General features: G+C 42.5%; 1 protein-coding gene across 1 annotated transcript in view; it reads left to right on the top strand.

The window, feature by feature from the left end:
- Positions 1-15,577, top strand: part of LOC134864149 (neuronal acetylcholine receptor subunit alpha-7-like) — a 44,652-nt gene that overhangs the window by 7,717 nt on the left and 21,358 nt on the right. The window contains exons 2-3 of the mRNA XM_063882935.1: positions 5,056-5,195; positions 12,435-12,479. Coding sequence (XP_063739005.1) covers positions 5,056-5,195; positions 12,435-12,479 — 185 coding nt within the window. The remainder of the gene's footprint in view (positions 1-5,055; positions 5,196-12,434; positions 12,480-15,577) is intronic.

Below are 15,577 nucleotides of genomic sequence, written 5' to 3'. Positions count from 1 at the left end.
TGGCTTTGACAATTTAATTAGATTTTGCCAATGCAGAGGGATAGGTGATATGGAGAAAATCAATCTTTCACAAACTCTGTTCACAATGAGTTGTTGGAGAAAAAGAACAATCTGCTCAGTAAAACAAATTACAACATTTCAACATAATTAAGCCTTTAAAAACAGGAAAAGACAACACTTATTTCAGTTTATGTAATCAAGACATCCAAGTCTAAGACAATATGTACAGTCACAAAAACGATACACTGCATAAGAACGTGACGTAAAGAAATGCTCAACCATCTTGTTGCACATCAAAAAATATAGGGACTGTTCTTTGGAGAGTGCCTTCAAAATAAATTCTAAAATAGCCGACCATGGCTGATCAATCTTGTCTTTTAAAATGTGTTAAAAATGAGCAGCTGTGTTTGTAATAGCTTGAAGGTGCGAGATGTTTTTGTGGCCAAAAATGAATACAATATATTGCAATAATCAAGATGATGCTACAGCATGAATGGTCTTCTTGGGATTGGAAGAACTGAGAAAACATTTTGGAGCTGCTCCTCAATTTATAAAAACATGATTGAAAAACTATTTGTTTCTTATTTTTCAAATGAAAGTACACTGTTAAATATTGCACCCAGGTTGTTTTCTGATTGATATTTGAAAACAGGCAGCAAGAAATGGTAAAGAAGGCTGCAGAGTGAATTGTTTTCAACAAGCTGGGGAATGTTTTGGGACATCTCCTGCCATCTTCGGTCTCAATAGAAAGAGGTACAGAGTGTTTTTTCGTGGAGTGTAACTGACAGCACAAGATAATGATTGTCAAATAAGTAGTACAATAACATTAGAGACCTTTCCGAGAACCAGCACCTTATCGTGGTGGAGAGGTTTGTGTGCCCCGATGAACCTGGGGGCTGTGTTGTCTGGAACCTTGTGTTCCTGGTAGGGCAAATTGGTCTCAGGTAAGGGGCCCGACTAAGATTGGTTCAAAAAGACCTCATGAAAAACACACTTGGAAGCGAGGATACCCGGCACGGAGGAAGCCCGGGGTCTCCTTCTGGAGCCAGGCCCAGAAGGAGGACTCGTCAGCGAGCGTCTGGTGGCCGGGCTTGCTACGGAGCCCAGCCGGGCACAGCCCAAATAAGCAACGTGGGCAACACCTCCGCTTCTCAGTCCCACAGGCCCACCACCTACGGGACACAACGATGGGGTCGGGTGCGCTGCCAGAAGGGTGGCAGTGAAAGCAGAGGGTCTCGATGGACCAGACTCAGGCGACAGAAGCTGGCTTTGGGGACCTGGTAAGCCCGAACGTGTAGTGCGGGTGAACTGGGAACGTCTGGAGGAGTCCCAAGTCCAGGAGGCCTTCAACTCACACCTCCGGCGGAGCTTTTCAGGCATCCCTGTGGAGGCTGGGGACATTGAACCAGAGTGGGCGGTGTTCAAAGCCGAAGCTGCGGCGGGGAGCTGCGGTCTCAAGGTTTTAGGTGCCTCAAGGGGCGGTAACCCTCGAACCTCGTGGTGGACACCGGTGGTCAGGGAAGCCATCCGACTGAAGAAGGAGGCCTTCCGGGATATGTTATCCCTGGGTACTCCTGACGCATTTGACAGGCCTGAAGGGCAGCAGCCTCAGCCGAGGCAAAGCAGCGGGTGTGGGAGAAGTTCGGAGAAGCCATGGAGAAGGACTTTCGGTCGGCACCAAAGTTGTTCTGGAAAACCGTCCGACACCTCAGGAGGGGGAAGCAGGGAACCATCCAAGCTGTGTACAGTAAGGATGGGACGCTGTTGACCTCAACTGATAGTGTGTTAGGGCGGTGGAAGAACACTTTGAGGAACTCCTGAATCCGACAACTCCGCCCTCTATGTTAGAGGCGGAGCTGGAGTATGAAGGGGGATCAATTCCAATTTCACGGGGGGGAAGTCACTGAGGTAGTTAAACAGCTCCACAGTGGCAAAGCCCCGGGGGTGGATGAGATCCGCCCAGAAATGCTGAAGGCTCTGTGTGTTGAAGGACTGTCATGGTTGACACGTCTCATCAACATTGCGTGGAAGTCGGAAACAGTACCGAAGGAGTGGCAGACCGGGGTGGTGGTTCCTCTTTTTAAAAAGGGGGATCAGAGGGTGTGTGCCAATTACAGAGGCATCACATTACTCAGCCTCCCCGGGAAAGTTTACTTTAAGGTGCTGGAAAGGAGGGTCCGGCCAATTTGCGAACCTCAGATTGAAGAGGAACAATGCGGTTTTCGTCCTGGTCGTGGAACGACGGACCAGCTTTTCACTCTCGCAAGGATCCTGGAGGGGGCCTGGGAGTACGCTCATCCGGTCTACATGTGCTTTGTGGATTTGGAGAAGGCGTATGACTGGGTTCCCAGGGAGATACTGTGGGAGGTGCTGCGGGAGTATGGGGTGAGGGGGTCTCTACTCAGGGCCATCCAATCTCTGTACTCTCAAAGCAAGAGCTGTGTCCGGGTCCTCGGCAGCACGTCGGACCGATTTCCGGTGAGGGTTGGCCTCCGCCAGGGCTGCGCTTTGTCACCAATCCTGTTTGTGATATTCATGGACAGGATTTTGAGGCGTAGTCGTGGGGGAGGGGGTCTGCAGTTCGGTGGGCTAAGGATTGCACCACTGCTTTTTGCAGATGATGTGGTCCTAATGGCTTCATCGGTCTGTGACCTTCAGCACTCACTGGATCGGTTCGCGGCTGAGTGTGAAGCGGCTGGGATGAGGATCAGCACCTCCAAATCTGAGGCCATGGTTCTCAGCAGGAAACCGATGGACTGTCCACTCCAGGAAGGGAATGAAGCCTTACCCCAAGTGAAGGAGTTCAAGTATCTCGGGGTCTTGTTCTCGAGTGAGGGAACAATGGAGCGTGAGATGGGCCGGAGAATCGGAGCAGCGGGAGCGGTACTGCAGTCGCTTTACCGCACCGTTGTGACGAAAAGAGAGCTGAGCCAGAAGGCAAAGCTCTGTCTACCGGGCCATCTTCATTACTACTCTCACCTATGGTCATGAAGGATGGGTCATGACCGAAAGAACGAGATCGCGGATACAAGCGGCTGAAATGGGATTTCTCCGCAGGGTGGCTGGCATCTCCCTTAGGGACAAGGGGAGAAGTTCAGTCATCCGGGAGGGACTCGGAGTAGAACCGCTGCTCCTTCGCGTTGAAAGGAGCCAGTTGAGGTGGTTCGGGCACCTAGTGAGGATGCCAGCTGGGCGCCTCCCTAGGGAGGTGTTCCAGGCACGTCCAGCTGGGAGGAGACCGAGGGGTAGACCTAGGACCAGGTGGAGGGATTATATCTCTTCGCTGCCCTGGGAGCGCCTTGGAATCCCCCAGTTAGAGCTGGTTGATGTGGCCAGGGAAAGTAAAGTTTGGGGCTCTCTGCTGGAGCTGTTACTTCCGCGACCCTGACGGAAAAGCGGGAGAAGATGGATGGATGGATGGAATAACATTAGAGCAACTCAGGGGACTTAACTTAATGAAATATACTTTGACTGATTACAATCCAAATGTGTTGCCCGCTTGTTGGCTGTTACGCTGACAAATAGGGGTTCCCCATTGGACACTGGCCAGTCCCCTCAAACTCAAACATACAAAGAGAGTTCTTTGTTTATTTGAGCCTCATTAGCTAATTATCCATCCACTTATTCATTGTAGGCACACGTGCCTGGGCTGTCACTCGGGGATAGTTAGGATACGTTGAGACAACAACTGATTTGGACATGGGTCACTGGGGAGATGCAGGGTGAGACCTTTTCAGTTCTGGCTGAGTTGACACACTGAAGGATGAGGGAGTGTGGATGTATTTTTAATGGTGTGCTTGTGGCAACCTTGACATTAGAGAAGTCGTTCCTTCTGAGTCTGAGCGGATGGGCTACTTCAAGCCACCGTGTATATATTGTGATCATGAAACTTTTAAAAGACTGTTTATGTGTCCCGAGAAACTTTACTTTGAAACCAATTCCAAATCAAAAGTTAAAAGTAATGCTTGAGATGTCATTCCTTTTTTCATCCCTATTTCTTCCTGGTAATGCCTTATAATCCCTAGCTGTAAGTAAAAGTCTTAAAAAAAAAAAAAACTTTTAAAGAGGCTTCTTTAGTTTTTCTCTTTCCTGTAGTGTATAACAGTAGGTGTGTGTGCATGTAAATGGTCCGCAAAGGCTAAAATCCCTCCAGACGGATTTTCTCTCCCACACAATCCCCCCCTCCCTGAAACAGTGAAATCCTTGTGCTTCTATTATGTAGCACTCCAACACATTGTACTTGATAGGCTAAGGAGCGGGACATCTCTAAGTGGTTGACCAATCCTAACAGAGCCGGCCAGCTAACCAATCAGAGCAGAGCGGGCTCTGGTTTCAGACAGAGGGTGAAAAGAGGTGCTGCAGCACAGACAGTCTGAGGAAAAAAAAGAAGAAGCTTTTTGAACATTAAAGCATGGAGACATGTCATACTAGAGACACAAAATACAAATATGAACCTAAAAATGATTCAAATGTGTCCTCTTTAAAACAAAGTGAATACATATTTGATTTTATTCCATCAATGCTGAAACTAAAGTTGCAAGCTCAAAAAAAGTCTGTGTGGAGGTAAATGATGTGGACTTAAATTGACATTTTACAGAAGCCTTAGTGATACAGAAGCCATGCTAGCAGTGTTGTGAAGGGAGTGGACTTGTTACCTTGAGGAATGACTAGGTTTTCCCTTGCATCATGGTCTGCTCCTGTGTAAGAGGGACCCCTCATTGTTCAGTGTAAACCTCTTGATGAGGCCTAATGAATTCAGGTCAGACAGAAAGAAAGCCAAGTCAACACAATTAAAGAGTTATTAATGCATGCTTTACAGTCACCATATCGTGACTTAATCAGTATTTCTCAGGGGAAACAGGCACCGCACGAACAACGCTGGTAATAATTGCAAAGTTAACTTTGATTAGATTACAGGCATTAATGGGAAAATATCTTCTGTGTGTTTAATTAAACTACTGGGTTGTCTTAATCCCTACTAAAGATGTAAAAGGCTGAATTTAAATGTCATTTAACCTTGTCACTTTTTCTTTGTCCATCCTGTTTTGGGCTCAGGTTGTCATAGCGGTGTCTACCAGAGGAAGCTGTACAACAACCTGATGGTAAACTACAACCGTCTGGAAAGGCCCGTCCAAAACGACTCTGCACCAATTGTTGTGGAACTGGGCCTCACACTGTTACAAATCATTGATGTGGTAAGTGTGTGTTTTCCTGTGTGTTGTGGCAAGGCTTATGTGTTGTATTTTTGAAGACAGACAAAATAATATTTAGAAAGAGAGTTGAACAGTCTTTGTCAAACTTTTGCCAATCAATGCTTTATTTTGAAGTATTAAAGGTATTGTTTGATTTGCCATTGAGCACAGCGTGCTCTCTCCAAACATCTCTCTATGAACGGAATACTGTTATTCCACCAGTAGCAGCAGCAGCCAACCAAGTGAGACTTCTCATCTTGGAAAGAGCAATATCTTTGTCTCTCCCCTCGATCCTTTTCCATTCTGTGTCACCACAGGCCCTCGGTATTTTCTTCCATTCGACGGGAAAATTCAATCTCATTCTCTTACTTTTTTGCCCTTTTTTTCTCCAGAGCTGCTGCTCACTCTTCATGTGTCTTCTTGAAAGAAATACTAATGATAAAAAGATCAATTCCACTTTAATATCTGTTCTTCAAACATGAGGCTCCAGCAGCAGCCGGTTAGCTTAGCACAGATACATCAAATGAAAGGGTTCTTGTGCTGGACTCAAATTTGACCTGATGCAATGACCCACTCGAGTCTCTGCTGGTTTCCTGGCAACGTTACAGTGACAATTACTTTTTTATTGGAGGTTGGGTTGAATCAACACGAAGGGTGCAGTCAAATTTGGGCAAATGATGCAAGGTGCAAATTCTTCCCTCTATGTCTGAACATACTCTGAAAGTCACTGCCGCCAGCCAGCGGCCAACTGATTCCACCTTATTTGCAGATTAACATCCGTCAGAATAGTATGGGAACCCATGGGCTTTGCTCTCAGGAGTTGTTCTCTGCTAACTGTCCCTAAAGTCGACAATCTGGGGAAAAGGGCGTTTAGTTACGCTGCTCCAATTGCTTGAAACCAGCAGCAACACAAAATGCCTCAAGGAGCTCATGTCTCTGAACAAGTGCTTCTATGTGACAGAGAAACAGTGTCACAGAAACTCTGTCCGTAGATGCTTTTATGAGGATGTTCCTGACCATATAAATATCTTTTATTGTGTTTATTTTGTGTTCTCTCACTGTGCAGCTGCTAGGTGGAATAATTCCTATTGAAAAAAGTCATTCTTAACAAGAAACAACAAAACAACTTGAGTATTTTTGAATAAAATGTTGAATGAATCCCAGTTTTCCTATAAAATGCCAACAAAAATAAAAGGTTTTAGGTGTTTTTATTACTACTGTCTCCAGACCTGACCCAATGATTCTTCTTCATTTTCATTTACAACATTCGAATTTGATTCTTTAGAAAGAGGCTTTGTTTAGCAAATCAGTCCTTATCCCTGTGTCCTACATTTTACACCAACAAACAATGAACTTACAGAAACACCATTTATTTCTATACGTCCACAATCCTCTATTTTTATGTCACTTTTCACTCTTTTTTTTTGTCAAGCCCATGGCTCTTAAATAAACACTTCTGTGGTTTGGACAGAGTTTCTGTCACATCTCATTTTCTGTTTATTTTTATTCTATGTGCCCATGCTTCATTGTGTGTTTCCTCCTGTTCCCCATCTCATGAACCTGTCCTCTCTCTCCCTCCCCAAACAACACACATAACTTCTAGCCCCACCACACAGCCGGAGCACTCAACCAAAAATCCCTAAGCAGACACGCTGTCACATCCCTGAGCCAGCCCTGTCACAAGGCGTGTACATCTTCTCAAGACCACTACACGGTGGTAAGACTAAGAGACAAGCGCTAGGCTGAGATATAGGATTCCCTTTCTATTATTAATAAAGGCGAGCACATATGAAACAACATTTGTATGTATTCTTAGAGCTTGCAAAGACCTGAGACACAGAGTCAAGAAGTCTCCGGAGGGAACATATGGCGCGACGAGACGCTTTAGTGAAGGAGAGTTGAACTTACAATATGAATTGAAAAGTTACAATACATTTGGCTAAAATGAATGTTGAAATTATAGTTCCTTTTTCTTGGAAAGCAAAATCATACTTCAGCCACACATCTATAGAAACCAAAGACAATCATAACCATGTTGCTGCCTGTTTTTACTATTGTTCGTTTACTCGATACATAATGGATTAGCTGGCAGGACCATAAATTAATGCTTACTGGGCAGTGTTAAATAATGTAAAAGCAGGGTGTGTGTGTTTGTGGGTGAAGGAAATGTGGCCTTTGATTCCTCCATCTGCTCCTGGGTAACTCTCCAACCAGGGAACTGGGGCAGGTTGATGTCTGGAGAACACACCCACACACCCACACACCCACACACCCACACACCACACCCACACACCCACACACACACACACACACACACACACACACACACACACACACACACACACACACACACACACACACACACACACACACACACACACACACACACACACACACACACACACAGGAAAAAGTGTCTTATACCAAGAAACTAAGGTTCAGACCATTGTTCTAAAACCTATAAAGTAAAAAAAAGCCTTTTGGACTAAAACCTAATTATTCCAACAACCTGTTATCCTAACATAAACACCCATTCCTACCAAAACACACTCCCAACAACAAACAAAAGCACCTGGCTAATTAGTTTGCAGAATGATGTCATCTCACATTATCCGGTACAATTATTTTTAATTATGTAGAAAATGAGATAGGGCCGTTGGACTGAGGTGAGGGAAAGGCAAACCAGGGCACAAAGGATCTGCCTCAGGCTGGCAGGTTTTCCTGGAGAGAAGAGAGCTGTGTGAGTTCTTGCAAACGGGCAGACAAACACACTGACGGACTGATTACACTAAATACTTAGGAGTTGGAAGTACACAATCCATTTATGGCGCAACGATCCGAAGGGGACAGGCTGGTGATGCTGGATACTTTTAGGGAGGGGAAATTGCTCGATGGCAGACAAGTGTGCTGATTGAAGATGACAGGCAGGTGCACAGAGAGAGAGAAGGAGACAGACAACACACCAAGCAAAAACCAACAAAACAAAAACACAGCAAGCACACATCTGTCGAAAAAAATGCTGATAATAACAAAAACATTCCATCAGGTGCAGGCAGGGGACAGGAAACATTTGGGTCTGTCCAAAGGTAGCAAAATAATTAAGCTACACCAGATGCTACAACTATCTAGTTTCCAGTGCGTGCTAAACTAAGCCGTAACATATTATCGATTAGATGGTATAGATCTTCTCTGAAACCCTAATGTGGCAGGACTAACATTGCATTGGGACTAGGGGAATTAAAATATGAGCTGTGATCTGTAATTTAAATTGGCATTCCTGTTGGTATTTCTACAGGAATAGACATGGAAATTTGGCAGGACTAGCCAAAACATTGTTCCAGCACATTACTTTAGCTAAAAGAAAAACATCTCATCTGACGAGCTAACAGGGCCTTGCATATATGCTTTCATTATTTTCCAGCGTCCTATTGGTTGTCAAATAAGCCTATATGACAGTGTGAATATGTTTCTGCATATCAGATTAGCAAAAACACCCTCAACTTCCTCCAGGATTGAAAAGTGGCTCTTCCTGCAGATAAAAACCAGGTGTGAAACTTTAAATATTTCTGGGTGGGGATTAGAAAAGCTAACCGTATGCGCTCCACACAAGATTGTAATCAGTGCCCAAAGCAGGTGATGTGAAAGTCATCTCACCACCTCTAGAGAGATACATCCAGGCAGAATGGAGCTCAATTTACCACCAGAAAGCGAAAAAAGCCACTGGTGTTTGATTTTAAGGACCTGGATTGTTTCTGCACCACTTCCAAGGTTACATGTACACATCATCAGAACCACGTTTATCTAGAATCTCTGAAAAAGAGAGATGTTGGAATCTTGACCAAAGAGTCTTCCAGACGAAGATTCAAATTTTCATTTTTATTATTCAACCTTTGTTTAACCAGGACAGGATCTCATTGAGATTAAAAATCTCTTTTTCAAGAGAGTCCTGGCCCAAGATAGGTAACAGCACAAACCGTTTTGCACACTATGGTTGGCAGGGTTCTGCTTGTGTTCACATTTGATTCTATCAACACTGAGACAGAAAGTAAATGTAGACTGACATTTCCCATTGTTCGCTTTCTTAAACAGGCCTTGGTGCCCTCTCTTCAGGTGCAGCAGAAATTCAAGTGTATTTGTTGAACCATTTAAATTGGAGGGCATCCTGTTCCCACGCAACCATGAGCTGTTAAAAAGCAGTTTTTGAGGTAATTGAAAAATAGATAAAGGCTTTTCAGTTATGATTTATTTTCTTCACTGCCCATTGAGTTTGACTGAAACACTGATTCTCTGCTCTGCATTGAAATAAAAGATGTTAGAAGTTGCTGCATTGTTCCCCACCCGGGATAAAACGGATGAAAAGCAATTTCTGGAACACTATACATCGAGATGTACAGTAAAGCATGACAAGATGGCTTTTATCATTGACAATATATCTCAGATGACTTACAGTACAATGCAGTCAAAGAGTTTTCATTGACACTAAGTGTCTATCTATCCATTGCCCGTCTGTCTGAAACCAATCTCAGCTGGTTTATGAGCAGATTACAGTGTTTATAGTGGGTGTGACAGGGCTGATACAGCCTATTGCAGCCGAGCCGCATCCCACAAAACACCACAAAAGAGAGGTCAAGCACAAAATAGAGGATAAACACAGCAACCTCGAAACCAAAGCAAGATCTCCAAGATTGCAAGCAGGATCCCGCATACTCACAAAGGGATAGAAAGCCTGTGCCTTTTAAAACAACACAATGGGAGGCTGTTCTATTTCAGCAGCTGAGAAAGGAGGCTGTTTTAAACAGGCACAGATCAGAAAGGACAGGGGGAGATAAGATTTGAGAGCGGAGGGAGATAGGGAGGAGGTTGGGATGCGAGAGAGGAGCCGCAATTGGGAGGCAATCGATTTGCATGTATGGGCACAGCATTGGCTCCTTTCATTCACACATTTAAAAAAATAACAGCAACGTTGATGGAACTCTCTGTTTCATATTTGTTTCTATGGTTGTTACAAACCTGACTGCAGAATGTTCATGTTCTTGAACTCTTTTGCATCCTGGCCCAAAGTGTACGTTTTCTGAAGAGGACAGAAAGAAACTTGGGGGAATCACATGTCACAGGACATTAAAACCCCAGTCTACATAAGTGGAAGAAGAAATGTGGATATGGAGCTGGATTTCAAATTCAAATAGAGCAACAGGTAGTTTCACTCAAGCTAGCAAAAGTTAATGACCTTTGCGTTTTGCCTGAACTTCCATTTTGAGGCGTTTCGATTTTTTGATTAAGACCCTGAAATATGTTTGCAAGCGTCTATTCCCTTTACTGTGCATCGATAAGAGTGAAGTAAGACTGGAACACACAACTTGTGATGCAATACAGTTCAACAGCATTACTCACTTTTGGATACGGAGTCTAGCAAACATTAACGAAAACACTTAATCACTGTCATCTAATTTGTTGGAACACCATTGCAAAAAACACAATTCCTGTTTAAAGACCTTTAAATGGGACATATTCATGGTATTCAAGTTTGATTATTGAAAAGCATTGACATGGCATCTCTTTCCTAAGTAAAGACCATTGAAACTGGTAATTAACCTTCCTTTAGGTCCAATCCAAGCAAATGTGACTTTATTTTAGTATAGAAAGATATATTCAGGATCCACCTCTAAAACTTTATCTTGAAAGAGAAGCTGTAGAAATGAAGGAAAACCAAAGCAAGTGTGCCGATAAGGTCTTCTGGAGTGAGAAATAGAAACACAGTGAGCAAGTTGATTTCATGATTTGATTTAACCACAATAACATTAAAGGGAATGTTTCCAATGGGTTGAATTTGTGGTGTTCAGCTAAAAGGGAAATTGATTCCATGAGAATAAACAGGATTACTCGGCATAGAAACAGAGAATGAAAGAAGCTTTAGAGCTTTTTTCTTTGGATAAAATGTCAGGAAGACAGCATACCAGAGTGAAACAAGCGGGAAAACTTGTGGCTGTCATGTACGATTGTGCCAAACAGCCTCTAAAGATGTCCGTTCCCAGCTCCCTTTTTTTTTTTTTACCTTGTGGCTCTCCTTCTGGCTTCTTTCTATCTTTTCTTCTTCGCTGCCTCATGAATTCATGAACTCAGCCTGTCTGTTTTGATTCTGTCTCTGTCACCATTGATTCCTTTCACTCTATTCTCTCAGTTTTTTTTCACCCTCCCTCTACTTTCCCCATTTGTTTCTCTCTCTCGACATTTGACCATGAACTGACCCTTGTGAAATATAAAGTACAGCTGGAACCGCTGATTCTGCACATTTCTGTTTTAAATGACGCTTTTGGGAGTGCTGCATCCTTTCTGCTCAGTGTCACTGACTATTTCCAGTGAATTGCTGTTCCAGCTCTTCCATTTGAACTGAATATATTGTATTTATAGTGTTTTTATTTCCTTCCTGCATGTTTTTTGTTCTTTCCCATATTTATTTAGACTTTTATTTATCTTAATTTAAAGAGGCCCTTTCATGCTTGTTGCGGTTTTCCCTTTCCTGTAGAGTGTTTTATAGGTTTTGCGGTTGACCAATCTCAACAAAGCCAGCCAGCTAACAAATCAGAGCAGACTGGGCTCTGGTGTCAGACTGAGGGTGAAAAGAGGTGCTGCAGTACAGGCAGTATGAGAAAAATAAAGACATTTTTCAACGTTAAAGCATTTAAACATGTCACAGTAGTAAAGGCACTAACCAAATGAGCAAATTACTTGTCTGCGAGAACTGGGGGGTGATAAACCGGATTCTGATTTATTTGTCATATATCAAAAGTTGTGTTGTCTTTACATCTACCCTCTGAGGTTTTCCATCAGTTATTGATCAGATGTACTTCAAACTTGAAAGTGACTCAAAGAAAGTCATTGTTGAGTGTGAAGTTGTTTGTGTAAGCGGATCTTGGAAAAACTGTGAGCACGACATCGAAGGACAAGCTATTGAGAAATCCTTTTTTTTAAATTGCAAATCATGTCTCCTGTTTCCGTACATCAGCCAAAAGAGTGTTGTAGAAGCCAAAAAATTATGCATGTGCGTCATTGTCATTCTGTGCGCTCTGAGTCATCTGGGTCCGCAGTTTGACTTTATTGCCGCTCTGTCTTGTAATCTCACCCAATGTTCACCAGGAATATTTATCTTTTATTTTCTCTCACCCTTCCTCACTATCTGTTTCAAGCCACGTCTGTCTGCTGCTGATTATTCTCTCCCCCTCTCTCCTCCTGTTCCCCCTTTAGGATGAAAAGAACCAGGTGATGATCACAAACGCCTGGCTGCAGATGGTACGTCTCCTCTCTGAGCATTTTTGTGTGATCTCTGCGTTGTAATTGTCATTTGGGGTATTTTTGGAAAATATGTTTGTATCCTGTGGGCTCTGCCATCCTTTTTTACATTTTTAAATGTTCACATCTAACTGCTGTTGAAGGCGTGAAGCCAGTTTTGAGCTGCACCTAATTACCTTTTGTTTTGTAGAGACACTGTTTCTGCTACTTCAGTGACTCTTCAGGGCCTCATGTGACAATAGAACACACAGGCCTAGAGTTTTGTTAGACGGTGGTGTCAAACGTGTTATTTAAAAGGCTATGGTTCTGTCAACTTTTTTTTTTTTTGGTTGATTTATTCTTTTATTATACTTAACAGAAGTATAATACATATCTTTTTTGTTAGCGTGAGGCTTTGTCACTTGAGAACGTAGATAAAAATATCTTATAAAGCCAACAAATCATGTTTTTTTTTAACATATTTTAACAACACTTTACCTTGGGTTACTTTAAGTCGTAATTTACCATTTTTAAAGAAATGACAAGCATCAATTTGCTAGCTAAAAAAGCAAGGATGTACTAGCTTAAGTATGTCATAGGAAATATATGAATTAAAAAATGAATAACTGTGACCCAATAAACTAATGTAGTTAATGATGCTAACTTGGCGTCAGAAAGTGAAGGAATGTTCAGTTTTAGATTAGCTAGTTAGCTAAACATGCTAACAATCATTACTTCTATGTTGTTTGTTCAGGAAAGGAACAACCTTCTAAACTGATAATGCTAAGAGGAGAAGAGCGCTACATCTCTAGCTGGCAGAAATATTGACACTGCACACTTTCGTTGAAAACAAAGAATTGGTGCAAAGAAGAACAACTTGTTTTATCATACCTAAAAGCTGATGTGGGATGAATTGCATGTCCAACAACAAAAAGATCCAAAGTTACGATTTTTTCTTAACTCTAACTTAGAAAAAAAGACAATAAAGACCTGGTCATGTGTACGTCTGAGAGAAACACTTCATCACAGCTGAACTAGGATGCTAATGAGTTTAATGTCAATGATCAAAGTAAACTGTCATGTTACAGTAAAGGTAGTGAAGATGTATGCTGCATTGAATTATATTAAACACTGACAAGCCAAGGAAATCACAGTTGAAGTGTAAGCCTGCTCCATGCCGTTTGTCCACCAACAGACTGACCAGACATGGATCCGCTATGGTTTTAAATAAAACCGTAAATCAACGGCAATCATCTATCTCCAATGACATTATGTAATTGTTGCCTGTCCTACCACCGTAATTTGGCTCCTTGCATTTCACGGTTTTCTGAATTTCTGTGGTTATTGACGAAAAACTCCACAATCCATGTTTACTGCAAATCAAATGACAGCAAACGTTTTAAGAGCTTAATAGGGAAAGTATAGGGATGGGTTGGTCTCATCGATTGCTGTTACTGCAGCCCTATGCACGCTTCTGCATGTGAACAGATTCTTACAGACCTGCCGTGCCTGGTTACAGTTGCTTAGCTGAACATTTAATTGTCAAATTCCTAATAACATCTGTTCTGCCATCCAAGCATGTGGAGACCAAACCACTTAGCTCAGCTACAGCACATCAGTAGCATTATGGAAAAGGGAAAATAAGCTACAATAAATATGCATTACACTGTTCAGGAACATGATGCACCCGGCCAGTCAGGTAGCAGCCTCATTATCCCAGCAGTGAGAACAGCCCATTCCGGGAGTCGCGGCTCATTCAGGTTGAGTTGGCTGCTGACTGGGTTACACGTTATGAATCAATCAATTATTCAGAATGCCACTTCTTTAATACGGGCATCCACTTTAGTGTAATGGCTTTAAGGGCTTTGCAGATGCAGCAGATTTTGAAGGAGAAGGAGACTTGAGAAGAACATTAATTTGCTCACGGAGACTCTGAGATAGAAGGGGCTTGTTCTTCTGTCCTGAATGTGGAGGATTTAAGGATTACGCTACAGGTTTATCAGACTATGAATGTTCCACATCCAAAATGGAGAGGATTTCATGTGGTTTTTAAAGGTGAGAATTGTAATGAGATTACGTTTTCTAAGAACTCTTGTCTCGGTTCTCTGGAAGAGTGACATTCAAAGGGTCAGTTCACCCAAATAACCAAAGGAAAGGTTTTATTTAGAATTTAATATTTTTGTCTCTGATATTTCTGCCTCTATTTGAGAACAATGGATATGATGTTGTGCTCAAACTCTATCACATATGGGTTGCTGTGGTGTCTAATAGTCCTCAAATCCTCCGATTTTACAGGAACTATTTTCTACCCAAAACATATATATTTCTATTCAATTTTAAATAAGTGTATCTGTTGCTGTGAGCATCATGAATTAGATTCCATTCACTTGCATTGTGTTGGAAGGCAGAACTTTCCAGGACATATTTTGACAAACAAACAGAAAACAGGGTGACAAAACCCAATGGCTTAAATCCAGGGATGGTTTGGATAGTGTTGCAGCCTAAATATATTTTTTTGTTATCAAAAAAACCCACACAACCGTAATCATCTATGCACACTGTAAAATCCAATTATGCCTCTAAATAGAATACTGACTGTTCTGCCTAAGGAGGCTTTGCAGTTGCAGCCGATATGCGAGGAGAAGGTTGTGTTGACATTGAAGAGATGCATAGAGGGTAATCAAAAATAACAAAAAGGGCTAAAGTTAAATTATACGGCCAAATACTTTAACTGTTACTTTTCCTCAGACAAATATATTTTCTGCATATCTGCGTACAACACCATCACAGTGAAGCGCTCAGAGAATCACACCCTCTTAACAAGAACCTAGTTTTTTCAAATTAGTGATGCTTTCTTAAATTTCTGTTACGTAACTCCAAACCTATTCTTAGACATCTGTAACCTTATGTAGCCTAGTGTCCTCCTCATTTATTCCTGACAGACTACATAGTCACTGAGCTGTAAGTTGCTCGGTTGGCTCTTAGTTGTGCTTTCCCAGCCAACGTGAACGACATTAAAAGAAAAGGGCTCTGTAGCACCAAACTGCTAAGGCTCACAGATGACACGTGTAGTGATTAAGTCATTAGCCGCGTGAGTGGAGACATACATGTATATCTGC

Source organism: Eleginops maclovinus, chromosome 5 (genome assembly GCF_036324505.1).
Source record: "Eleginops maclovinus isolate JMC-PN-2008 ecotype Puerto Natales chromosome 5, JC_Emac_rtc_rv5, whole genome shotgun sequence".
In the NCBI taxonomy this organism is placed as follows: domain Eukaryota; kingdom Metazoa; phylum Chordata; class Actinopteri; order Perciformes; family Eleginopidae; genus Eleginops; species Eleginops maclovinus.
Note: the sequence above shows the minus strand (reverse complement) of the source record. Positions and strands in the feature narration are given on the sequence as shown.